Raw genomic sequence first — 23,760 nt, forward strand, 5'->3', positions numbered from 1 at the left:
AAACACTGATGATTCGACTCTGATAATGGGCTGGACGCAATTCCGTTAATGACACTCTGTCATTGTAGAAGGTATCGTCCTTTTATCGTTTAAAAGCGAGAACGTTAAGGAAAGCAATTTCGCGCAGGAGCGAGACGATAGATTGTTTCGGAGACCGGAACCGGAAATGTTATACTTAACGAGGGCGATTTTCATTGGTGTTTTCAGCGTGCGAAAAATTAGGTCGTTGACCGATCGTTCAACATATTCGAAAAATTGATCCTGCCTTCGCGACTAGAGTAGGCTAAATATGTTCATCGATAATTCGCTTGTGCGATGCATCTATACAGTGATACCGTAGATTCGAGCAAAACACGGTTTGTTTCCCTGTCTTGCGAGAGAGCAAAAACATACTTTGTATAGACTCTATCTTGAATCAAACTGAAACACGTGATTCTACGGAACACTATTTTAACAATTTCGAAGTCACGACGGTACCTGAGAACAACGAATACGATTGACTTAATACGTTCGTTTCACGAGAATGGTTTGAAAGTCGGTAGACTTTGAAGGAAAATTGAGCGTATCTGAACGAACGATAAACTATTAGTAAAACGAAGAACAGTTCATTTGGTCACTATCGATCGTGGATAAAAGTATGTCGCGTAAATAGAAACACAAACACGATGATCGTTTACCGTGGACGGTTCTAACTAGTTTTCAGCGAAGAAGAAACGAAGAAACACAGTGACTTTTCCTAATCGCGGACGTTCAATTAGAATGCATACGGGTGATCGATTCGAAAAAGAAACGAAGATTTTCTTGAAAATACGATAGTCTGTTCGAACAAGTCAGCAGGATGGATACGATTGTCGATCGCACACGTATGCATTTATTAAGAACTTACAGGACGGATGGTGGCAAACAAGCGCACAGTACGTTTCGCATAGTATACCGGAGTATATACTCGTTCTACATATACGCGTATTCATACACTCTTACACGCGACCAACGAAGAGACACATACATTTTCCGTCCGACACACTACGATAACGAATAGGAAAGAGAAACAGAGGGCCAGCGGACGAGTGCGTGTAGCTGTGCGCGTTAACACAAGTACTGATAGTAAGCTAGTCACAGACTCATACACACGTCTCGATCGTATAGCAAAACGAGCACATAGAGACATACATACACGCACACACGCACAAAGTCGACACACGGCGCAACGAGGAGAGAGAATGCCCGTTGTTTACGTTCTAACATCTGAACCGAGGAAGGTATACGGAAAATATGAAGATATATCCCTCCATGGCAAGGACCTACTGGGATTTCCTTACTCTGCTTGTGACATCCGAAACTTCTCGCATGATCGCCTCGAACGCCGCTCTTTCCTGCGCTTCCTTCTGTTTGTGTAGCGCGATCTTGTCACTGAACTTTCGTGGATTCGCCATGATGGCTCGGCACTAGATCTCCCGACACTCACGAGTATCGTGCACCTACTATCGTGTACCCTCTACCCCCTCACACGTTTTCCTTTTTCACCGATCGCACCAATAAGGGCTCCCTAAATTTCACCACGTTAGAACCCGTAACCTACTGCCTTCTGGATGGCACTGCCGATCACTGATACGCAAGATTATGCGGCGCAGCGCGCCACGCGCATCGCGCAGGAGCCGCTTTTTGCGGGCTCATTGGTCACACCGATCCCCCACCATTCCATCGTACCCGCAATAAAAGACTGACGACACTTTTCCGGGGTGTTCCAAAAAGCTCGCTCTTTCGTTTGGTCTTGCAATGTACTACGCTGTAGATAAAACAGATTAACATCCATGTTTTATTACCACATGCTCATAAACGTAAATCAGTGAAAGATTGTTTACTTTTTATTTGTTTCGAAATATATTACATTAGCTCTTGCGATTCCTCCCTTTGCGTATTAACAGATATACGTATTGTTTATATTTATTTGTACTTATTATGTTATTTTAAACGAATAAATATTTGTAGACTGAACGATATAAGGTTATTTTATATATATGAAAAATTTCTCTCTATAGTTAGTTATACCTTGTATATCTCCTTTACACGAAATTTAACTAATATAATTTTTTTTCGCATGTATAATTGATATATAATTTTTGTACTGTTTTTCGCTTCTGCTGTATCGATCGAGAACAGGATATCATCGATTGCATATTTGCAAAGATCATTATGGATTACAATTATGTTACATTTTCCTTGTATATATAAAAATTGTTGTATGAGTAAAAAGAGGGCTGTAAACTGAAATTATATTAAAATGTTAACTTAATTATGGTTATTATTTTTACATTTTATGCCTTAAAATGTAAAAATGTCATTGTGTATGTGATACAGTGTTTTACTTTCACCGTTTTCTCACAATAAATATATGAAATATAAATTTTATAAAAATGACTCATTTTGATAAAGACACGTATATTGAATGTTTACCAGTAACTGTATATAATGAGATAGTTAATGCATTGAATAAAGATGCAGCTTGGATAACATTAGCGAATCATGTAGCTGAAGAGCTTCAATATCCATGGTAAGAAAACAGTAGTATTTAAAAAATACAAGATATTATAATTTAAAATATATCATTCTATTGCATACATTTTATGTATAGTACTCTGTGGATACAATCTTTAAACGAGATCAAACATCCAAACGATTCTCCTGGACAAAAGCTACTTTCTGAATTAAGTATTAAAATGTGTACTATAGAGATTTTACATACTTTATTAAGCGACTGCAAGCTTTATAACATTCTTTCAATTATATCTGATCCAGGTATGATAATATTTATTGTGACCTATTTATTCGAAAAATTACAAACTTACTATTTCCTGAATACCAATGCTCTTAGAACCTTTGAGCATTATTATGCATCCAACAGAGGAATTTCAAACTAGCATTTTGAAAGTACCATTTGGACATCGTCTTCATCTATGCTGTAAAGCTGTTGGGATGCCATTACCAAATTACATATGGTACCATAATAATAATGAATTGCAGCACTCTACTTCTGATGTGCTTGATTTTATTATAGTTAGGTACATTTTTAGGAAAAATGTTTGTATACTTTTATTGGTTATTATGTCATTGTAACATTTATTTTATTTATTCCAAAGTGCTTCTCAAGCAGGAGAATATAGATGTAAGGTATTTCAAATTAAAAATGATGGAACTCTCATATCAACTTTGACTTCAAAGGTTATAACTGTACAAATTTTTTCTACACCTGTTGTGATAGAAGAACAACCACAGCCACTTTTAGAAGTTAAAGAAGGTGAAAATTTTACAATTCATTGTAAAGCCAATAGTTATTCCAAACCACGTTACCAATGGTTCCATGACAATACTAAACTAGAAGGAGAAACATCTAACATTTTGCATGTAATGCAAACTACTGTTATTTCTCTAACAATATTTAATAATGTCTGCTTTATTAAAGTATGATTTTAGGTAAAACAATTTAGTTTGAAGAATGAAGGAAAATATTATTGTTATATTTATAACGATGTCAGTGAAATTTATACGCAAAGAACTCGTGTAATGGTAAAGATGGATAATGATTTCATTAACATTTTATCATTATATCTTAATTTATTAATTACATTTTCATATAGATGGATCTTCCAAAATTTAAAGCAGTTGCAAAAATAGCTTTGGTCATTGCAAATGAAGAGTATGAGAACCATGAATGTCTTTTAACATCTAAAAATGATGCTGCATGCATTGGTAATCTTCTTAAAGAAATAGGATTTGAAGTAATTTGTCTCCTCAATTTGACAATTACTCAAATGAAAAATGTAATAAAAATATTTAGCAAAGCTTTAGTTGAAGGAGTGTATGGTAAGATGTAAAAAGTGTAAATTAGAAAATACATTATTACTTAAATTATTCTTCTGTTTATATAGGCTTATTCTATTTTGCTGGACATGGTTTTAAAATGCAAGAAAGTTATATGCTTGCAACAGATGCTCCAGAAACATATTTAAGAAAAGATGCAATATGTGAAAGTGAACTGTTGTCTGCATTCCTTGAGAATGATCCTGAACTATTAATTGTTATTTTAGATATGTGTCAAACTTTACCTTCAAAGTAACTTTTTGACCTTTTTTTCATTCTTCCATTTTCATTCATTATCTTTATACTTAACTCATATGTTTATTTTTAGAGAATTTAATCCTGAGATATACCATGAGGTACCAACAGTGAATGTGTATAAAAGCAAGAAGAATCTTAGAAATTTAATTCAAGCATACTCTACATCTAGCCATCGACCAAGTTATGAGAAATTAAATTGTAAATATGGTTTATATATGGAACATCTCAGCGAATATATTAATAAAGATATAACTGTTACAAAATTATTTGAAGAAGTAGGAAAATGTAAGTTGTTAATACAACACATATAATGCGTGTATACACACATAAACTTATCCTATATTTCATATTTGCAAAGTATATATGTTACAACAAATATTTGCAGCAATTGATAGTTGTTTTAAAGGGAAAGAACGGAATCAAATTCCAATGTTTGCTGTCTCTGTTACAAAACCATTTCGTCTTACTGATGCTACTTATAAAAGTAACTTTAGTTGTACTCATTATGTATTCATAAATAGAAATGTTTTTTTAACTATTGTTTTAATATATATTTTAAATATTATAGACAAACGTCCAGATATCATTAATTATTTAAGTAAACTTATATCGTATTCAACTCAGACAATAAATGTACTGTTTAAACAAGCAAGGATGTGCAGTAGAGTTAAAATTTCTCTATTTATGGAACCATATTTAAATATAGTAAGAATCAAAGTACTTGATTTACCAAATGTAGAAATTAACTTTTTTAATTCTATTCCTGCAAAGCGAAATAATTTATTTCAAGATCAACACGAGAAAGAGTGTTGGATTCATAATCCCCAAATCAATGAGGTATCTATTTTCTACTTAATATGAAAATACTTTTATATGAAGCAATTTAATAATTACTTGATTACAGTAACCTTTATATAGATCTTTGTTGCAGGGACCACTAGTGATTTCTGTGTCAAAAGATGGTATCCCCATTGGTGCTACAGTATTGCATATAAAAGATTACATACCCTCTCTACTGAAACTTGTAAATATTTGAGAAAAGAAACACAGAGAGAAATACAATACAAGTAATTAAACATAATATAGAGAATATATTTTAAAAAACAATATATTCTGTTTAAAATAATTTACATATTTATAGAACTATTAAACAAAATTCTCTCCTCTCAATATACATGCACACTGTGACTTACAAAAAAAAATAAAAATATTTGCTATAAAATGTATAACTAGTAATGTATATATTGAGATAAAAATTTTATTTAATTATTTAATTATATAAAGGTAAAAGTCTAAAAAAATGATGTATGATTTACTAGCCTTACAATCCAATCACTTCCTACTCCATTTTTATACATCCTTTCAAATATATAATGAATATGCACATATGAATCTATATCCGAAATACTTTTCATAAACATTCCCTGTATTCCTATTTGAACGACTGCATCATTGTTATCTAGAGCACAATTGTATCAAGTGAAAAAAATAACAGCAAAAATATGATTATAATAGCATGAGCTTACCTTTACTCCTTCTTAATTTTATGAAATGAGGAACTAACACAAAAGATTCATAATTAATAATAAGTAGCTCCCGTTGTCTTGGAGTTAAGTGATCAATTCTATGCTTTAGTATTTTTATAGCTTTTTCTTTTACTATACCATTTAATGCTTCATAGTCTTGCATATTTAAAGCCGTAGATATTACCGTCAATGCCTAGAAAACGTTCCTTGCTACAGCTTTATTATATATGTAATTTTATATTTGACATTACATATAAGTACTATTGAAATATATATCCATATTATTAAAGAGCAATTAGTTCAATGCACTGTTTATTTTGTTCAACGTTGTATTCTCTTTACACAGTAGTAGCTTTTTTGTATGACACGTCAATAAATATATACCTGATAAGCTCCTGTCATAAAATCTTGTAAACGAAACTCTGAGTCAATAGATAATTTCAAAGTAAAATAAAACTGCACCATTCCAAAAGGATTCCATTCCTTAGGATATCCAAACATTAACGGTGGCAAACTGTTTCGATTTCCAAAGTGTAGTGATCTATATACATTACGACTTGGATTTATTATATTTGAGTATTTCGGTTCTCTCCAATGGTAAATCGTTTTCATCTTTAATTGAGCTGTATTATTCGTGTGAAACATTACGAATTGTCGCATCTGTGTATGAAGTATACATTTTTTCAACCGGAATATCATATTGTTCTGCTACTTTGCGTATATATAAAATATAACCTATTATTCTGTACAATCTATCTAATACTAGCAACGTATTCAGTTATGTGATATTATCCTCTATTTAACGAGTATCGTTATAATATTACTCCGCTTTGTAAATTTTTACCTTTATATTACATATATATGTACAATTTATAACTTATGATACATTTATGTAAGTTAATGTTTTTTCTTTTAAATATGGCGCTAGAAGAATCTAAATAAATGGTAGCATGAAATGAAGTTACGTTTACAATTGTATTCACTTCAGAATATGTTCAATAGGAATGTATTTAGGACAAATCTTGAATATATAAAACTCTCTATCTATTCCCTAGGAAAAAGAAAATACAAATGCTTATTTATTCTAACATATAATGGTACAAAATGTACAAAAGGTATTGAGTTGAATTTAAATTTTGAGATTCCATAAATTAATACCCATGAAACGTGACTCATCTTGCCATCTAGTGTGCACATTTATTACAAATCGATTAAATTTTTGGCCCGTTAGGTTCAGCCCTATTTATCGCAGATTCTCGAAGGTTATTCACATTGTAATTTAGATTATGTTTAAGATAGTAGAAAACTAAGATTTTAATTACATTATAAGAGATTTTACAGTGTCAATATTTTTTAATTTCTACTTAATATATAATTGCAAGTAATGAGACTCACAACTATTCTATTTGGAAAGTTAGGTGAATGGTCGAAAAAATATGCGAATTTACCAGAGCGCTACATAAACCGTGTCTCAGAACGTGTACGTGAATTTATTTTGTATTAATATTTACTGTATCTTATATTTATATGGTATTTAGATTAGAAAATAATATTTTATATGTATAGGTATTGTGGAAACCTCCACCTGGCAAACCACAATTTCTTAAACGTAAACTAGTACCAAATAAGAAATTGCACTATTCTATCCATCGACCATGGACAACAGATTTTCAATATGAGAATTGGGTTATGAAACGTAGAGATTGGTCACCAGTTGAACCCATAAAAGATTGGAGTTTCTTTCGTGGCGATCGTGTATGTATCTATATGTGTTATATGAAAGGCTTTGATATTAAAATTTTATTTTTTAGGTGGAACTCTTAGCTGGTCCTGATAAGGGAAAACAAGGAATAGTATACGATATTATACAGGAGAGAAATTGGGTTATTGTTCATGGATTAAATACAAAAGTAGTAGTACGGGGGAAAAAGAAAGGTTTTCCTGGAATTTACTTGCGTGTAGAACAACCATTATTAGTTACGACTCAAGTGCAATTAATAGATCCTTCAGATTTGTAAGTGTAATAAAATATCAAGAAATATGTATATATAGCTTGCTGTATATATATCTTTAAACATTTAATTTATTTTAGGAAAGGGACTGCAATAGAATGGAGATATACACATGATGGTGAATATGTAAGAGTGTCTCTTAGAACTGGCAGAATTATTCCCATACCTGTATCAAGTCAAGAAACTGTAGATTACAAAACTCCACAAGTGTATGCTGAAGGATCTAAAGATACTACTGAAGATGACTTAAAGGAATTAACATTCGAAGTATGTACAACCTGCAATCTAATAAAATTATGTCAGTAGGGGAGTGTATTATTGATTTTCATTGATTTGTAGGCAAAATTGAAGACATTTGAAATGGATATTATGGATAAAATGGGAATTGTAGAGGATCGCGTACCAAAGAAATATTATTGGTATTAATTTTTCTAAATATATGTAACGTATTAATTTTATTTGATTGTATATATAAAAGTGAGCTTTAAGACGTTTTTAAATCTTTATTTCGTTACTGTAAACTTAATTGAAAGTAAAGCTATAATATAATACAGTTTGAAAAATACCTTTATAGTCCTGATTGTGTTGTGAAAACAAAATTAGATTACGATATCTTGTTTCATGAAACATGTTGATAATATTTATAAAATCAAAGAATTAAATATTTTTTTCTAAATATTCTAAGGTAAAATATTTTTTGTAGAATTATTGTTTATTAAAGAATTCATTAAGGACAAGCCGCTTTTATTAATGCTTATTACTTTCATATTAACACACATACATATCACAGCATGATTTTTAACAAACGCGACCTAGAAACGAATGTCAGTCTACATTTAAATACTTTAGTAATGCATTATATTAACATTTCTTTTTTTATATTATATATGCCATATTTCTAGAACAATTGCATTTCAAATTTTTGCACGCTATTCTTATTTACAAATCATTTTTCTTCATTTATTTCATAACATTGTATTAAACAAAATCATAAAATGAATGCATATTTATATGCACGTTATTCCTTGGATTAAGCTTATAATGCAGACTAATAGTAAGTGATTGGGAAAAGCATTCCTTTCTTTACAATAATGAAATGTATGCAAACAAACTTCACACATCGTACTCGATGGTACGACATTAAAAAAAGAAATCTCCTAGTGGACTGAGATTTTTCAAATAATTACTTAACAATGTTATCTCGATATACATACATATAAGCACAATATGTGAATCCTAATTGTAAGTAGATTCCAACGAAATGTTTGTTATTTTTTGAGAATACAAAAAGGCAAACTAAGTACGCGATACATTGTGATTTCGAACATGAGAATGTATCAGGAGATCGTCGAAACGGTACACATATCGTATCCTTCGAATTTAACACAAAAATTGCCTGCTACGAAATCATTATGTTTCTCACATTCGAAATTTGTTGTTTCGTAATAACGTTACATTTATGCAGTCATGATGATTCGTTCGGAACGATTATTTTTATTTGACTATCATTCACGACGATTTGGTGGCAGGGTGCCTGACTAGGAGGTTTACTTCGCCGTCATGTAGTTTCTTCATGAGGGACCACGCTTCGATTCTTGACATACGTGTCACATCGTATCCATTCACTTCTAATAATTGGTCCCCTGCTTTCAAGGCACCTGTTTTTTCGGCAGCACCTCCTATATCATAATATATTTATTAGATTTCAAAGTTATCAATATAAGAGACAAATCTATAATAGAAAACATACCGGTAAATATTTTCTTGATCAGCAACGGTCTATCCCCAAGGGGGCTGTCTCTACCTCCTTCGAGACTGAATCCCAAACCAGTTCCATCCTTGTAAACCGCTACAACTGACGGCGGACCCCACGCGGTGTCCTCTGAGGTGTCGTTTGTCTCGAATCCTTTGAAAAAAAAGCGTTATTGGTTATTACGAATTAAACGTATCTCCTAAGATTGCTGGACTGCGGATATTTATGCGAATTTGTATTTTTATAAATATTTCTATCAGCTGAAACAGTAAGATTTATACAGAAATTTGTTTGTCATATTAAATATTACATCGTAGGTACATCGAATATAGAGGAACTTTTTACAGAAAAGCAATTTTAAAATCCAGTTTTTTTTCTACGGCGGTGTACTTTGTGCGATGAACTGTTCTTTAAAATTCGCAATATATTAATTACCTATAGTGCAATTTCATCAAAATTACCTTCGATAATAGTTTCGACACTCGCGGTCCGTGATTTCAATTTGCACCCTTCCTCTGACCTCGCTCGAGAAACAACTAAAACAACTTCCGATCTGGGTTGCTTGAGCACCGCTATGCTTTCTCTGTGCGTGAGACCCTGTGTGCCTCTGCCATTTATACTTAGAATCCTATCTCCCCTCTGCACACGGCCATCCTTGTCAGCGATAGAATGTGCCAGTACTCGATGAATCGTGATTTCTTTAATTTCACAATCCGCCCCTCCGGCTAGAGTGATTCCAACGCTACCGGTTGGATTCTCCTTATGAAGTAAGACAACGATCACGTCGTGAGCACCTCGAACTTCTTCGAGACTCGCCTCTTCCACTAGCTGCGCTAATTCCTGTTGCGAAATCAAGCTGGTGCTACTGGCCAACGAACTGATACTTCCAAACTGCTCGCTGCAGCATCTGTCTGTGTCGACATCGGTTCCAACCGGAGACACGTTTCCGTCCACGCTGCTGTCCAAACTGGGAAATCGGTTATGAGTAGCTACAGTAGTTTGTTGCGGGCTGGTGGGACTATTCACTTCCAGAGCCTTCTTCATGTCCGTCACACTGATGCTTCTTCGACCAAGATTTCTCGTCGTTGGTATTTTCGATAGCAACGATTTCGACTTTTCCGTTTCCGCCATTTCGTCTCCGCTGTTGTCAGTTACTCTCGATTTTCCCAACGTTCCAATCTTCGAGAATGGCTTATCCTCGTTCCAATACTCGCTTAACATCGACGAGCTTCTTCTGATGTATCGATTGTCCTTAGGTTCCCACTGCGATCTGTTCTGAACGTTGGAGAGAGTACTGCTCCTTTCGGTTCTCGTTTCGCCACTTTGAGCTCGCAGTTTCGTGTCTGCTTTCGCGCTCAGAATATCTTCCAGGCTCATCTGACTCTTCGATCGACCAAAACTTCCATCATCCACGTGTATCGCCGACCTAGATCTACTCTTCGTCGTCAGGATCGTCAAAAGATCGTTTTGATCTTCGGCAGGTTTCTTCGGAGGTATGCTAGGAGGAGATCGCTGTTTCGATACTTGCAGCAGTCCAGATTCGTTTTCGTTTCCTTGTTTTCGTCTATTGGTCGACGACAGATCGACCGAGTTGAATTGTTGTTCCTCGATTATGGCAGACTTATTGTTCTTCAAACCGTTATCTACGGCGCTAATATCGACTTCAGGAGATTTCTTTTCTGTTTTATTAGTCATTTTTTCTTCGGGCGATTTAACCAAAGCTTTCGCCTCTGTACGAACCCACATTTTCAAATCATTCGAAGGTTCTATTATCTCGAACTTCGACTGCCTCACGGTAGAGGATGTTACGTTCCTCTTCGAAGGCAGCTTCGACTCTTCGCTATCCTTCTCGAAAGAATCATCCTCTCCAAACGAGTCTGTTACCTCTATATAAGCGATCTTCACATCCTGTGTACCTGAAACTGTATCCTTGACACGATTCTTCTGATAGCTGTTTTCACCGTTCTCAGTGATCGTCGATCGACATTCATCGTCAGAAAACTTCCTCTGAATCAACGGTGATCCATTGAGATCCCTGCCGCTCCTACACCTAGCGCTAGCCAGAATATTCTTGCGATTGATAGCTTCTACGCTCTGCGGTTTGAGTACTCTTCTGGACAGAGACTCGGCGCTCGCCTGAGATCCAGAAGTGAGAGTCGAAGATGTGCTACAATTGGTGTCAGTACTGTTGGATCGTTTCAATTGTCTCTGAGGTATCTGAGAGTTCCTGGAGTTTGAATCTGTCGTTGGCGATCTAAGACCGGAGCTGCTACTACTCGACGAAGATCTCTCGGAGATGAAGGCTCTGTCGCTTATGATATTGGATCTGGCGGGATATTCTGCGCTTGTTTCTCTAGCGTAACTTCTAGTCGGGCTGTCCATGACGAGAGATCGTCGTGGATAGTTGGCTTCCGTAGAAACGTAGGATCTCTCTGACGAAACCGTAGATCGTTCCGAGGGAACCGGTGACATTGGTGGACTGAAGCCTCGAGAAATGCTACTCTGCGAGCTACTAACTGCCGAATCATTGTCCGAGTCGTCGTAATCCATCCTGGTCTTTCTCTGCGTCATTTTGGGCCTGTTACGTAATCCCTCCGGTGAACTGGCCGTAGACGCGAATTCGAAGCTGTAATCGCTTCGCGTTGGACTGCAAATGCTCTCTAAGCTTTTCGGAGGTTCGGAGAGCGGCGGTGTAGAGGTGGTTGTAGTTGTCGAGGGGCTTTTCGTAGCGCTGTTTATCGAGGAATTGCTGGAAGAAGTGCCGTATACTGCGAGGCTCTTCCTTTTGAAGGCTGGCGAGTACTTGGAGTGTATCTGAGGAGCTGGCATCTTGAAGGAAGTGGTCGCCTTCAAGGGCATGCTGGCCGTGCTCGCGTTGCTCGCCAAGGAACTCTGAGAACCCCACTTGTCCTGGATGTTCACTTTCGGTAGCTGTAAAGGACGGGAAATGTTCTGATTCGTTCTGAATATAATATCGCTTGGTATTTTCCACGGAGATAGATTTATCTTCGGTAAATAGGATAAATTCGAGGAGAGATGTTGCGTATTTTGAAAACTTGTGTGTGTTTATAATAGAAAATTTGTCCAGGAACGAATATTGTTAGTAGAGTGGCTTGTACCACCGTTTTTATCGAAATAAGTTTCAGTTTTGTTACATGTCAGTGTTAACAAGCGAAAAACTAAAAGTCTATTTTTCGAGGAAAGACGACAGGTTTGGCGAAGCGATGATGCAATTTCAGGATTTTGATTTCTTTCGACGATAGCTTCTAAGGTTCGGTAAAAATAGACTTACCTGATGCAACAGTATCGAATCTCGCGACTTGATTTCAGGTAAATCAACGATAGGCGCGTCGATCGATATCGTTTCTTTTTCAGGAATGACCAGTCCTCTCAGTTTCGATATCGACTTCTTCCTCTGCTCGATCAGCTGATTCCAACTAGTTCTCCTAATATCCTCACTGGGCCTCTTGAACGTAGATGCTAACGAATTCGTTCTAGTAATTTGCGGCGACGCGGGAAGTTCACTCGGCGTGGTAGTTCTATCTTGACCGTACGGACTCGACGCACAGAAACTGGTGGCACGAGACAACGCAGTTGATGTCACAGGTTTTATCGCGACACTCGGAGCATTTTGACTCGAAGTCGTCAACGAATAATTCTTCGCCGGTGATTTAGGCACCGAAGATGTTTCAAACGAGCTGATCAATGGCGTCGTCGTCGAGGTGACAGGCTTTTGTGGAACAATCGGAAACGCCTTGGAAGTATAAATAGTCGGCGATGTCACTGGCGAACTTTGCGTTATACTTGGCGATCGTCTGTACTTCTTCCCAGGATCTTGACTAACGTTTCTTCCCGAATCTGTCAAGTCGAAAGAACTCTGCGTTCTGTCTGAGAAGAAGGATGTCCTCTCCTTCTGACCAGAGCTTTTCTCGTCGCTGCACACGTCTTCCGTGGACTTGTACTTGGACAATCTTCTGACGTTGTTCGTTGCAGCAGCGACCACTACCGAATTAGGGAACAGAGGACCATCCAGGCTACTTTGCGACGAAAACATAGCGATCTTGTCCCTGACCGATCGTTCAGACTTGTCGTCCTGCCTTCGAAGGTCGCCGTTCAATGAAAATTTTCGTGGCGTCGATTCTAAGATCGCGTTTCTCGTGTAAGGCGAGCAAATAATTTCTGACTTAGGTGGGCAGATTGACTCTATCTTAGGCGGACAGATTGTCTCTAACTTGGGCGGACCTGAAAGAGCAAAGAAATGCCGAATACTTAGCAATGCGATAAGATAGTAACAATGGAATACTAAGAATTCATGTAGATAATCTGTGATTAGGGATTATGTGAACGTTCACAGTTGAGTATCTATAGCAAGTGAGGAGAGATTCGAAGAATACGTACGGAGATTTGGCTTTCGTTAGGCTAATTCTCGTTAAATGAACTGCTTACATCGACTACTTAGCCCTCGATAGAATGAAATAAGCAGACTCCTAGCGTACAATTCTTGATACAGTGGAATTTACTTTATAGAAACTTTATTAACTTGAATTAAATCTTCGTTAGTACCCGGTCAAATGAACTACTTGAACCTGCAGAATCTATTTATTCGAACATGAACTATGACGCGAATGAAAAAATCGCAGATAAAGAATCTATAAAACTCCTTTGCACGAACTCTAATTATATCGATTATTTGTCTCCTCGCAAGCTCATATTTGTTGATCCCGATGGCAATCGATAGTTAAAGTATTCCAAAAGTTAACAATCTTTTAGATTCAGTAACACGAGTCTGCCACAAAATAGGCGATATGTCGATGAAATTTTGAAAACAAGTAACGATATATTACGACAAGCGATATTTTTCAAATATTCGACAAGGTGGAAAATGCAGAATGTCTTTGATTCGACGATCGATTCGAAAGAAAAGTTTTAGTATTGTAACATAGAACTTGTTCTTTCCCTGTGGTCTGCGTATTTAATATCTAAAAACCAGCTTCTATATATAATCCAATTCTATATATGTGTATATATATATATATGTATATATATATATATACACTGACAAAACACGGAAGGAAAGTTTACCGGTGAGCGGCAATGGCGGAGGCGTGTCCAAGGTATCCTTCTCGGTATGGTCCTGCGCCTCTTCGATAACGGCCACGTCTTTGTGATAGTAACCCGTGATTTCGATCTTTTTCTCCGACACCAGAATGTTAGCGTCACCTTGATTCCCGTAGCTGGAGTAGTTGGTCACGGACGTAGCCTTTTTAACGAAGTCATCAGCGATGTACGGCTTCGAGTCTTCGAGTACGCGGACCTCGCGAGCCAGTACGTTGCTCGTATCTTGACAAACATTCTCGACGCTCATCTTGCCGTTTATCTCGATGCTCGGCAGTTCGATCTTGCTCACCTCCTGGCAGACGTTCTCCACATTGATCCTGTTGTCGGCTAAAATAATGCCAGTTGCGGCGACCACGTTGTTCTCGAGCAACTTGAAACCTTCGTTGTTCATGAAGGATTCGTTCTCATTGCAAACAAGTCGACCGTTCGCGATCATCGTCGACGTCCTCGCCGTCGCCGTGCTCGTCGTCACGAAACGGTACTGCTGGCTGTTGCCACCGAACTCTTGGTACGCTGCTGGAAACTCGTCCCCGTCCGGGGGCAGGCGCTGACCGCCTCCGCAGTTGTCCATCCTACCATTTACCGTCTCTAAAATCACACAAGCCACAGAGTGTTGGTTATCGTCAGCGTTCTTTACACTGCTCGCGAAACGTATCAAAGTTGCAAATTTCTCGTCTATGTCGTGTTCGATAAGGTTTGCGTTCGATAGGTATTTCCTTGGTTCGTAAAGATTTTTATATTTCATGGAAGTATTTTATTAGATGAGTGCAAAAGTTTTGTCGGTTTATTTTTTTTTTTAAATAAACTATTACCGGAGACAATTCACGCTATCGTCCAACTTGCATTTCTTTAACCAACTCTGCCACTTTCAACGATAAACGTCGTACCGACGTTAACGTCCGTATTCCGAAGACTGCAATTTGCGATCGGAAGACTCGCATTGCGTTAATCGCAGCCACGGACATCGAACGAAACTACGAATCTCTGGACGCGCGTTCGACTCACGCGCAATCCTTAACGTCGCATTTACTTCTATTACAAATTGCGTAACGTAATTGCCTCATTAAGCCTCATTACGATTTAAACGTTAGGTATTTGCGTGCGCGTGTAATTCGTTATTTTCCTTCAATCTAAGAATTCTTCGACGAAGATAGATTCGCTAGAAAATGGGCCGAAAATAAAGCAACAAGGGTTGTATTTCCATTGGTTCTGCGCGAATTCGGAATTCGCGCGTAGTAGCTCGCGTTACCGGAGCCCAACTGTTCACGTTCTCGTGCGCTCGACGAGGGGATCGATTCCGCAACGCGCGTCGCTCTTTCGATCCACACGCGTCGTTGCTCCCGCGATCTCGCGAACGTTGATCCGTTCGTGCGTTCCAAATGCACGAGATTCCAGATTGCAGAGGCGGGGAAGGAGAGAAACGTCTAATAAAATCTAGCTACCAGTCGCGATAACGTTGGAAAAGGTTTGGTCTGGGCAAAACCGACCGGTGAATATTTTTTCAAACATCCATTTCCCGTTTATCGGCTCTCTGGAGCGAGCATACTCCGGTAGGAATTTTAATCTACGCAATTGAGATATTCCTGTATAGCCAGGCGTGGGTCTATCTCTATGCGCTCTTATGATTTGCGTTCACCCGTCTTTAGATTTTTAAGTTGTTCGGCGTTTCTGCTTCGAAGGTCGCTGATACCAGGATCAGGAGAAACAGGCAATCTTATTACCACGTGATCGTGTATTCATATAGCTTTTCTAATACCAAAGTATCGGATAGAGAGGTGATATCGTGTTTCGGAATAGCGTTGTTAAAACAAGCTTGGAAAGCTCGATTTGCGGTTCGAGGTGTAAGCATTGAGATTCTTCGCAGTTAAACTTTGAACCGTTAGAGTTCGAGTCCTCGGAAGGTATATCGACGATAGCTTAGAAAAACGTATTATTTAAATTTCCCTCGAATTTCAGGCGTGTAGAAAGTAACGTCAAAGTGGTTTATTAAAATTCCTCGAAACTGCCATAAAAACGACCATAAAATCTTGGAAACTACACGCTAGGTTGACCTTGCCACGGCTCCTAAATTTCCACATGTGGGTTGCATGGACGTTGAATTTTTATATCGAAATTCGGCTTCAGCAGATAGAAAGATATTTAACGACGTAAGAAAGTCTGCAGTATAAGAGAGACAAACGTCGCGTACATCTACAAGGATTACTTCATTTTTTCCTCGAACTACACAAATTCGCGAATGATCAAAAATATGATTCGATCGAAGAGAATTCAAAGAACACAGAAGATTAAGTTGAGAAATTGCAGAAATTCAAGTTTTTTACGTCACTGTCTCAAAATATGACTTCACATCACGTTGCATTTCGCGAACTGTCCAATCCAAATTTGGTGGAACCTCGAAAGTCAAGGACAAAATACTGAAGGACTCGCGAGGGAAGCCAAAAGTGTCCTGGTTATTTTAGCGGTTTACGCAATCGCGCGTTACTTTCACGCGCAGCGGCGATCGTTTGCCGACGGTTTACATAGTTGACCGGTGCTCGAAGAGGGAATCGCGTGCAAAGGACGTATCCGGAGCAGATCCGCGGTTTCCTCGCAGCCGACTGGATTGCTCAAATCCAAGGATTTCTACATTCTAACACGCGCACCCACTGATAAACCGCGTACGATCGCGTTATCTGCGCTCGAGCGTTCGACGCACGGGCGTGTCACGCTTGGTCGCTCGGAATCGCCGAGAATATCGTCAGAATAAATATTTCCAAATACCATTTGTGCCAAAGGTACCGCCTCCGTGCACGTTTTCGCGTTTCACTGGAATACTAGATGAAATGTTTTCACCATGCGAACAGATATACCTTCCTATTATATGTAACTTGCGAACGTAGACTTTGTACTATATATTAGTCTGCAACTCGCAACAACAGTTTACAGTATGACGTAGCGATGAGTAATACTATATAAACAAAATACAACACGTTTGTACACATAACGGTAGCATGATTTTTAGATAATAGTACCGATGGAACTTGGCTTTAGAAAATTGTTATCCTCTATCGATAGTGGAAATACCGGGAATATGCTGCTATATCGAGCTGTATCAGAAATTTTCAAACAAACAGAAAAATCTTTAAAACACGAATCAGTTGTTATCTTGTCAGAGAAAAATTTATCTCGTATATCGGCTTTTCATTTTATTCCAACAGAATGTGAAACTTTCTATGTCTATGTAACGATACCTGTTGCTATTAACGAGATAATAGTATTTTGCTATTGCTTAACACGGTACATAATCTTCGTGTTGTAAAAATGTTATCTGTAGGTAAAACTCGAAGGAAACTCGTTAACATAGGAAATTGATATGGCAAAGAATCAAAGACTCAGGATGAAAGGCCTGCGTTTCGCGGTTAAATCGTGCTCGCGTGCCACATTTCCCGCTAACTTCTGATTAACATTCTTGGCTGGTTGCCGTACGATGGTACCGATCGCCGATACACCTGCAACCGGCGCACTGTTCCTCGATATCGCGATACGATGCACCACGTGCCATCGGAAATTCCATTGACTGGCAGAAAGCGTGGAGCCGGCACATTATGTAATTCGCGGACGAACTGCACCTACGAGTTTCCTATTCCTGTCAGCCGGTATTTCGATCATTACACTGTGGATGTTTGCACATTTACAGGAAATTTGAAAGTACAAAATCGCGCAGAATGCGCATAATACGAAAAGATGTCTAAAATATGCAAAGCTTAGCGCTTTCTACGATTCTTGGAAAGTGAAACAGCTTTCTACCGAGGTTTTACTTTTTGAATTACATTGTCAAAAGTATGAATTCGCATAAAAATTCGCGGTTTAACAGAAACTCCGCTGATTTCGATTCTTACCGCACCTATACGCGTATGCGACGATCAAATTTTTATTTTTACGAGAATAGGTACGGAATTCTGCAAATGGGTGAATCTGTTGGATACGATGTTTCCGTAAAGTTCGGTACAGGTCGGTGACGTTTTAATTCGACTCCGCGAGTTTCGCATTCCAGCATTCTGCGAGCAACACTTGTCGACGGGAACTGCGACCAGACCTACGTTTACGTGCAACGGACGCACACCGCAGCTCGGTATCCTCGATATCGGTACAAATATGGTGCGATCGCTGGGACACATACGCGCTACATCGAGCAACGTCTTTCTGGTAAGCACGTCTAACCGATTAGTTTGATCTGCTGGTGTTTGACCGGGAATTTTAATCAGTCACGTCTGCGCTTTCAGCGTAGCTGGGCGACGATGTTTGCGAATCGTGAGACCGGTTCCACATGGAGATACGGGAATAGATCGAAGCTACGGTGGTCCACGAAAGTATTTCAACTCTCGCCGTAGAAAACTTTCGTGAATACATTGCGTGTGTTATACGTAACTTCTTGCAATTTCATCAGCGTTATAATAATATAAGAGACACGATCGTCGTGATTAGATGCTTCAAATTTGAAATCAGAAGTTTATACCAAATATTAAAAATAAAACCTATTTATTGGAAACACACGCTTAGTGAAAAATTAAGATACAGCATACACAGTGATCTTGGTAAAAAATCTCTTTAGCAAATGTTCGAATGTCTTCGCCAGACACTGTACGTTAAATTGTATACAACGTACATTTGATACAGTCGATTCTACAAAGTGACACGATCGCTCTTATAACAAGCGATGCTTTTGATCGCTGGTCGTTAATTCGTCTATTTCACACTCGTGTATTGGCCAGTACTTCTGTATAATCTTCCGCGTATCTTCTCTGTGAAAGAGTTTCAAAGTTATATCCCTGTTCAATCTAAAACTCTTGAAAGGTAATTTTAAAACGATCACGAGGACGTTTCATTCTACTCTATCGCTGAAGAAGAGAACACGTGTATCTGAAGTGGCAACGTTTTGTTCGCTCTGCTCGTTGACAGAAGGAACATCCATAAAGTCGCCACATCCCGCGCGTCACCGATCGAACCTGGCTTCCGACAGTTCCAATTCTACGTAGTTATGGCAAGTACTGACCTCGACTCCGTCCGAGAACCGGGCTTCCGCCAGGAAGCTTCCAATGTCAGGCTTCTCCGCGGATGACATAACTTCTTGCACCGAATATTCTTGCTTCTTAACAAACTCATTCGACGCGAGCTTCTTCGATTTCCCTCAAGCCGACTAAGCACCGTCCACTAAACGTTCGTAAATTCGATCGAAAAGCTAACTCGAGAGAGCGTCAGGGGTCAGAAACACGGGTCAGACGCTTGAGCGACCCTGATGAACCGATTCGAAGAAAAAGCAAGGCTAACTTGAAGCAAGGGGTGAAAGGGACACTGGACGACGACTCGTTCTTACTAGTAAGAAGGCTCTCGTAAGACTGGACGACATTGCTCGTCGAGGCCAGCTTCCGTGGTTAGCACCGACATCAAGCGTTATGCGCTCGTGGGAGAAGGGATAAAGCGGTGGCCGCTGCGACGTGTCGCGGCCACGTTTTTGGTCCTCGATCCGAGATCGGTGTACCTAGATTCAAATTACGAAATATCTTCTCGGTGAACTTATCTTGGATCTACCTGGCTAAATGGAAAACCAGCTTGTTCTGGAATAAGTATGCTAGAGGCGGTTTTATTACGGTTAGTTTGGTGGAATGGCTGGAGAAGTTCGAAGTTGATGGGAATGTTAGAGGTTGAGAAATGGAGAAGAGAACCTGACTACGGTCGACTCGTTGAAGTTTGACTCGGTTGGGTTTACGTGAGCCGAGATGAAAATTAGATTTCGATAGATAAGATTAAAATACAGATATAAATATTCGCTTCTCGATATGTGTATGTAGTTTACTATTTGCTAATTTTGTGTATTGGATTTGATGCTGTTTGCCGATCCGACACGTTCCAACAAAAATAAAGTATCGATATTTGTTCCGATGTTAGGGAAAGGAAAGGTGTCTGATGTGTCGTACGAACACGATTAATCGACAAAAACACGCGTATCTGAATTTCATACGAGTAGAGAAATAAACAAGTAGAATATCGTTGTCAGATCAGAAATTAAACAGGTTAAACAATCTCGCGTTAAAAAGATAATAAACCTCGCGTTTATCATATTTTTATATTAATCATGAATTACGTCTTCTGAAATTAACGAGATTTCATTCACGCTTCTTACGTTACGTTTCTTACGAAGAAACATAAAATACGATATTATAACGTTACGCGTCTAAAAGGATAATTTCACAAAGAAATTATGTAACAAATTTTTGACGTTCGAATCGGAACAAATGCAAGTTTCGAGCTATTAGATCGAACGACATAACATTGTTTACGGTTGAGCTACTTACGGAACAGATTCTACGTTTGTACCGCTCCAAGAGGAGAACGCGCGGTTCCCAGTGGAATGAGTTACGCCAGGGAGCCCAGGTGAGAGAAAGAGCAGAGTCACGCCAAGGTTAAGAACTATTAATCGCGGAGTGACGTGAAATATCGACGAATACGTTCCGTGCTGATTAATCTTGCCAGAACGTGTCAACCGTGCGAAGCGTATGAGTTAAATCGGGCGAGTTTTACGCGGCTTTGGAAAGCTCGATGCGACCAGGTGGTGCGTGCCGTAGCACACGAACAGGAAGCACTAACCATTCCGTTATTGCGTCCACTTAATATCGTCGGATCGATATTTTAACCCGCGCACTTATCTGCGCGATCGTGAGATAGCTATAATTGGCTTTCGAAGTAATATTTATGGATCGAATTTTCGATACGAGATACGACAGAGGATACTCTGTTGATCGTGTTGCAATGACGGAGTTGGTCACCATCTTAGCGGAGACTTCGCTAACCTGTTGGCGTGGGACCGATTTACGGAGAATTTACGGAGAATTAACGGTGTAATATTTAACGACGAGTAAAATTGAAGAGCTCGTAACGAAAACGATTCCTGATCATTTTTCCACTTTTTAGATAATGACGCATTCTACACGTATAGTAGCGAGAAGTTGGACTTGGAACATGGCGAAATTGATATTACAAAAACTGATCTGTATCTTGATTTACGGTGTCTTTTATTGATATTCACCACCGTGTCCGAGGCGTTTCGATGTATTAAAAGATTAATTAAGATAATTCGATAATACCGTTATAAACAGATGTATTTATAACAATAATTTTCCGAACACTTTAACATTGAAATTTGAATAAAAATCATGTACGTATCATCGAATGACAAATTGACCGATCGTATAAAGACCTCTGTCGAAACGAAGTTCGCAATCTCGTGATCTAATTGAATATAGTTCTTCCGCGATATGATTACAAATACGTTACAAATACGTGGAAAGGGAAAAGTCCTTTGGCTCTTCTGGAGGATTAAGGATCGTTTTTATCACGAGCCTTTCAACTTTTTTTTTCTTTCTCATTTTCTCTCAATTTTGCCACAGCTTGAGAACTGACGAAAGTGATCTGGGACACGAATATCGCGAGTCGAAGGAAAGAACGTTTATCGTTCCATGCTTAGATGATTTTTCTGGCGCACCCAGATAACCGCGGTTACACCGATCGCAACCGTAAATTACGTCATTATGCACGCCAATTACGTTTGTCGCAACGAGTCGGGCAATATTTTCTTTCCAAAATGGGCACTGTTAGACAGGAGATAAAAGTGACAGAGTTATGTCACGGAGACTAAAAGTCGTTCGTCCTTGACGTCCAAAGATTCGAATCGCGGTTAATGTTATTATATCTCGAAAGTATAGAACCTTGCACGTAGATTATTAATTGTTATTTTTTATCTTGCGCAATGACGTCCTTTTGTTGCGTCGATCGGCGTCATCGCGATGAAATGATTGATCGTTTTCCAGACAGACTAAACTTCGATGTTTACGTTTATTTTCTCTGTCCAATGTTTTCTTTGTCGTTTACCAACGCTGTCTCGCGCAGGTATTTAAAGATGTCTCAACAGTTTCAAACAGGAATGTATATAAAATTTATAAGATAATTACCGTAAACGTATATACGTTTGATAAAAGGCCAGTATATAGCACGAACAGCCGTCTTAAACGTACAATTAGCGTTAAGAATAGTTTCATTAAATATCGTGGTTCGTTGCTACAATCCATAATTGATTGTCCTTGAGTACCTTGATCTCTGCGAAATGTACACGTGCATTGAATATAAATATCTTGTAGCTTCTCTGTAGGTTTTCAGTTTCGCTTCAAACATTACCAATATAATTAGTCGAATAGTCAAATATTCCTACGATGCTAATGAATTCTGAAAACGGTTTCCACGATACACACGATATATCCGTGAAAGACTTCCATAAGTATTCGAATACTTTTATGAGTCGCTGTCAAATCAATTCGCGCAGTACGCCGTGATCTTTTTATTTGCGAAATGGAAATGAGTCATTCGAATAGTATATACGTACGCTTTGCTTGGCAAGCAATAAATCATCGCGTTTCGTGGATCGAGTGTTTGTTTAACGCGTTGCGATATTTTAATCTCCGTTGAAAGAACGATCATTATGTTTGCGCATCGAGAACCGTTCGATCGTTAAAAGGCTCTTGAACGAGAAGCTTGGCGCGACTAAATACGGGCTCGAATACGATCGTGGAAGGAGTCAGTCGTGTGTCCTTAATTGCATAACGATTTCGACCTATTATCCGGTTTCTGTCCGGTGATTTGTACATCGAAAAACCCGATTGTCTTCTCCGGATACTTAGGCGTAGAAAAGTAGGACGCAACTTTATACGTCGAACCGCGTTGAAGGGTTAATATCACGTTGCAGATCTGAGAGTGACCTCGGCCACGTCTGGCGCATACGTTTCGCCTGTTGCCAGCTAAACAGACCCGTTTATACCAGCTATCGAGCGTAATTGTAATCGACGTGGTTCCTGTTGAAAGAAATTCATTGAGTACTAAGACAAGTTGTAACATATCGAAACAGACGGTGGATAAATCGTTGGTTTTTATTCATCGTTTCTTCGTACGCGTCGTTCATGTCGCGACAGCCGATCAATGACGATCGAGAACTTCGATAAACAAGACCGAAGGATTATTTCAATTACAGTGGCGTCACTAATGAAAAGAGCATATGCATATACGGAGCAGATATAGATGGACAAATGGATCAATTGTAATTACAAAATGAAATTATTAACCGCGAGTACTACGAGGAAAACTAATTTGTCAATTGTAATAAGTATGCGTCTAAGAGTATTATTAAGTATTACGGGCCTATATCTTACTA

At 38.4% G+C, this 23,760-nt stretch overlaps 5 protein-coding genes across 14 annotated transcripts in view; 2 read left to right on the top strand and 3 right to left on the bottom strand.

Moving 5' to 3' along the window:
* Positions 1 to 1,656, bottom strand: part of Crtc (CREB-regulated transcription coactivator) — a 59,735-nt gene extending 58,079 nt beyond the window's left edge. For 2 of the 7 annotated variants that reach the window (XM_069115810.1, XM_069115811.1), the window contains exon 1: positions 1,320 to 1,651. In XM_069115810.1, the coding sequence (XP_068971911.1) occupies positions 1,320 to 1,433 (114 nt within the window). In that variant the 5' untranslated portion in view covers positions 1,434 to 1,651. Of the gene's footprint in view, positions 1 to 1,305 lie in introns of all 7 variants that reach the window. The other 5 variants (XM_069115813.1, XM_069115816.1, XM_069115809.1 and 2 more) reach the window with 4 other exon arrangements.
* Positions 1,657 to 2,046: 390 nt separating this feature from the next.
* LOC138181167 (mucosa-associated lymphoid tissue lymphoma translocation protein 1) lies at positions 2,047 to 5,516 on the top strand. Of its 3 annotated transcripts, none has more exons than XM_069115806.1 (11): positions 2,047 to 2,551; positions 2,633 to 2,796; positions 2,873 to 3,059; positions 3,138 to 3,402; positions 3,472 to 3,564; positions 3,636 to 3,861; positions 3,927 to 4,110; positions 4,187 to 4,401; positions 4,502 to 4,600; positions 4,685 to 4,953; positions 5,035 to 5,516. In XM_069115806.1, exons 1-11 carry the CDS (start codon positions 2,415 to 2,417, stop codon positions 5,185 to 5,187), a joined length of 1,992 nt encoding a protein of 663 aa, XP_068971907.1. In that variant the 5' UTR covers positions 2,047 to 2,414; the 3' UTR covers positions 5,188 to 5,516. The 3 variants fall into 3 exon arrangements, with proteins under 3 accessions (XP_068971907.1, XP_068971908.1, XP_068971909.1); XM_069115807.1 differs by having other exon boundaries at positions 2,074 to 2,551; positions 5,048 to 5,516; XM_069115808.1 differs by lacking the exon at positions 2,047 to 2,551 and having other exon boundaries at positions 2,633 to 2,709; positions 2,797 to 3,059.
* On the bottom strand, positions 5,409 to 6,580 carry LOC138181173 (uncharacterized). The gene is made up of 3 exons (XM_069115820.1): positions 6,027 to 6,580; positions 5,643 to 5,835; positions 5,409 to 5,575 (listed from the first exon to the last, which is right to left on the bottom strand). Exons 1-3 carry the CDS (start codon positions 6,339 to 6,341, stop codon positions 5,409 to 5,411), a joined length of 675 nt encoding a protein of 224 aa, XP_068971921.1. The 5' UTR covers positions 6,342 to 6,580.
* A 268-nt stretch (positions 6,581 to 6,848) lies between these two features.
* On the top strand, positions 6,849 to 8,142 carry mRpL24 (mitochondrial ribosomal protein L24). The gene is made up of 5 exons (XM_069115819.1): positions 6,849 to 7,122; positions 7,209 to 7,397; positions 7,454 to 7,656; positions 7,735 to 7,921; positions 7,994 to 8,142. Exons 1-5 carry the CDS (start codon positions 7,027 to 7,029, stop codon positions 8,078 to 8,080), a joined length of 762 nt encoding a protein of 253 aa, XP_068971920.1. The 5' UTR covers positions 6,849 to 7,026; the 3' UTR covers positions 8,081 to 8,142.
* A 774-nt stretch (positions 8,143 to 8,916) lies between these two features.
* Positions 8,917 to 23,760, bottom strand: part of bbg (PDZ domain-containing protein big bang) — a 59,546-nt gene continuing 44,702 nt past the window's right edge. For both annotated transcript variants that reach the window (XM_069115798.1, XM_069115797.1), the window contains 5 exons: positions 14,490 to 15,113; positions 12,700 to 13,649; positions 9,869 to 12,338; positions 9,405 to 9,560; positions 8,917 to 9,333 (listed from right to left, as the gene is read on the bottom strand). In XM_069115798.1, the coding sequence (XP_068971899.1) occupies positions 9,164 to 9,333; positions 9,405 to 9,560; positions 9,869 to 12,338; positions 12,700 to 13,649; positions 14,490 to 15,113 (4,370 nt within the window). In that variant the 3' untranslated portion in view covers positions 8,917 to 9,163. The remainder of the gene's footprint in view (positions 9,334 to 9,404; positions 9,561 to 9,868; positions 12,339 to 12,699; positions 13,650 to 14,489; positions 15,114 to 23,760) is intronic.

This window comes from Bombus flavifrons, chromosome 6, assembly GCF_040668555.2.
Source record: "Bombus flavifrons isolate JBK064 chromosome 6, iyBomFlav1_principal, whole genome shotgun sequence".
Classification (NCBI taxonomy): domain Eukaryota; kingdom Metazoa; phylum Arthropoda; class Insecta; order Hymenoptera; family Apidae; genus Bombus; species Bombus flavifrons.

Excerpts from the sequence above, each read along its gene's own strand:
- LOC138181167 (XM_069115806.1), top strand. The coding sequence starts at position 2,415 with ATGACTCATTTTGATAAAGACACGTATATTGAATGTTTACCAGTAACT. Across the intron at positions 2,552-2,632 it reads GAAGAGCTTCAATATCCATG|TACTCTGTGGATACAATCTT; the intron begins GTAAGAAAACAG and ends TTTTATGTATAG. Across the intron at positions 4,954-5,034 it reads ATAATCCCCAAATCAATGAG|ATCTTTGTTGCAGGGACCAC; the intron begins GTATCTATTTTC and ends ACCTTTATATAG.
- LOC138181173 (XM_069115820.1), bottom strand. The coding sequence starts at position 6,341 with ATGATATTCCGGTTGAAAAAATGTATACTTCATACACAGATGCGACAA. Across the intron at positions 5,836-6,026 it reads TTATGACAGGAGCTTATCAG|GCATTGACGGTAATATCTAC; the intron begins GTATATATTTAT and ends AACGTTTTCTAG. Across the intron at positions 5,576-5,642 it reads AAAATTAAGAAGGAGTAAAG|ATAACAATGATGCAGTCGTT; the intron begins GTAAGCTCATGC and ends ATTGTGCTCTAG.
- mRpL24 (XM_069115819.1), top strand. The coding sequence starts at position 7,027 with ATGAGACTCACAACTATTCTATTTGGAAAGTTAGGTGAATGGTCGAAA. Across the intron at positions 7,398-7,453 it reads GTTTCTTTCGTGGCGATCGT|GTGGAACTCTTAGCTGGTCC; the intron begins GTATGTATCTAT and ends TTTATTTTTTAG. Across the intron at positions 7,922-7,993 it reads TAAAGGAATTAACATTCGAA|GCAAAATTGAAGACATTTGA; the intron begins GTATGTACAACC and ends ATTGATTTGTAG.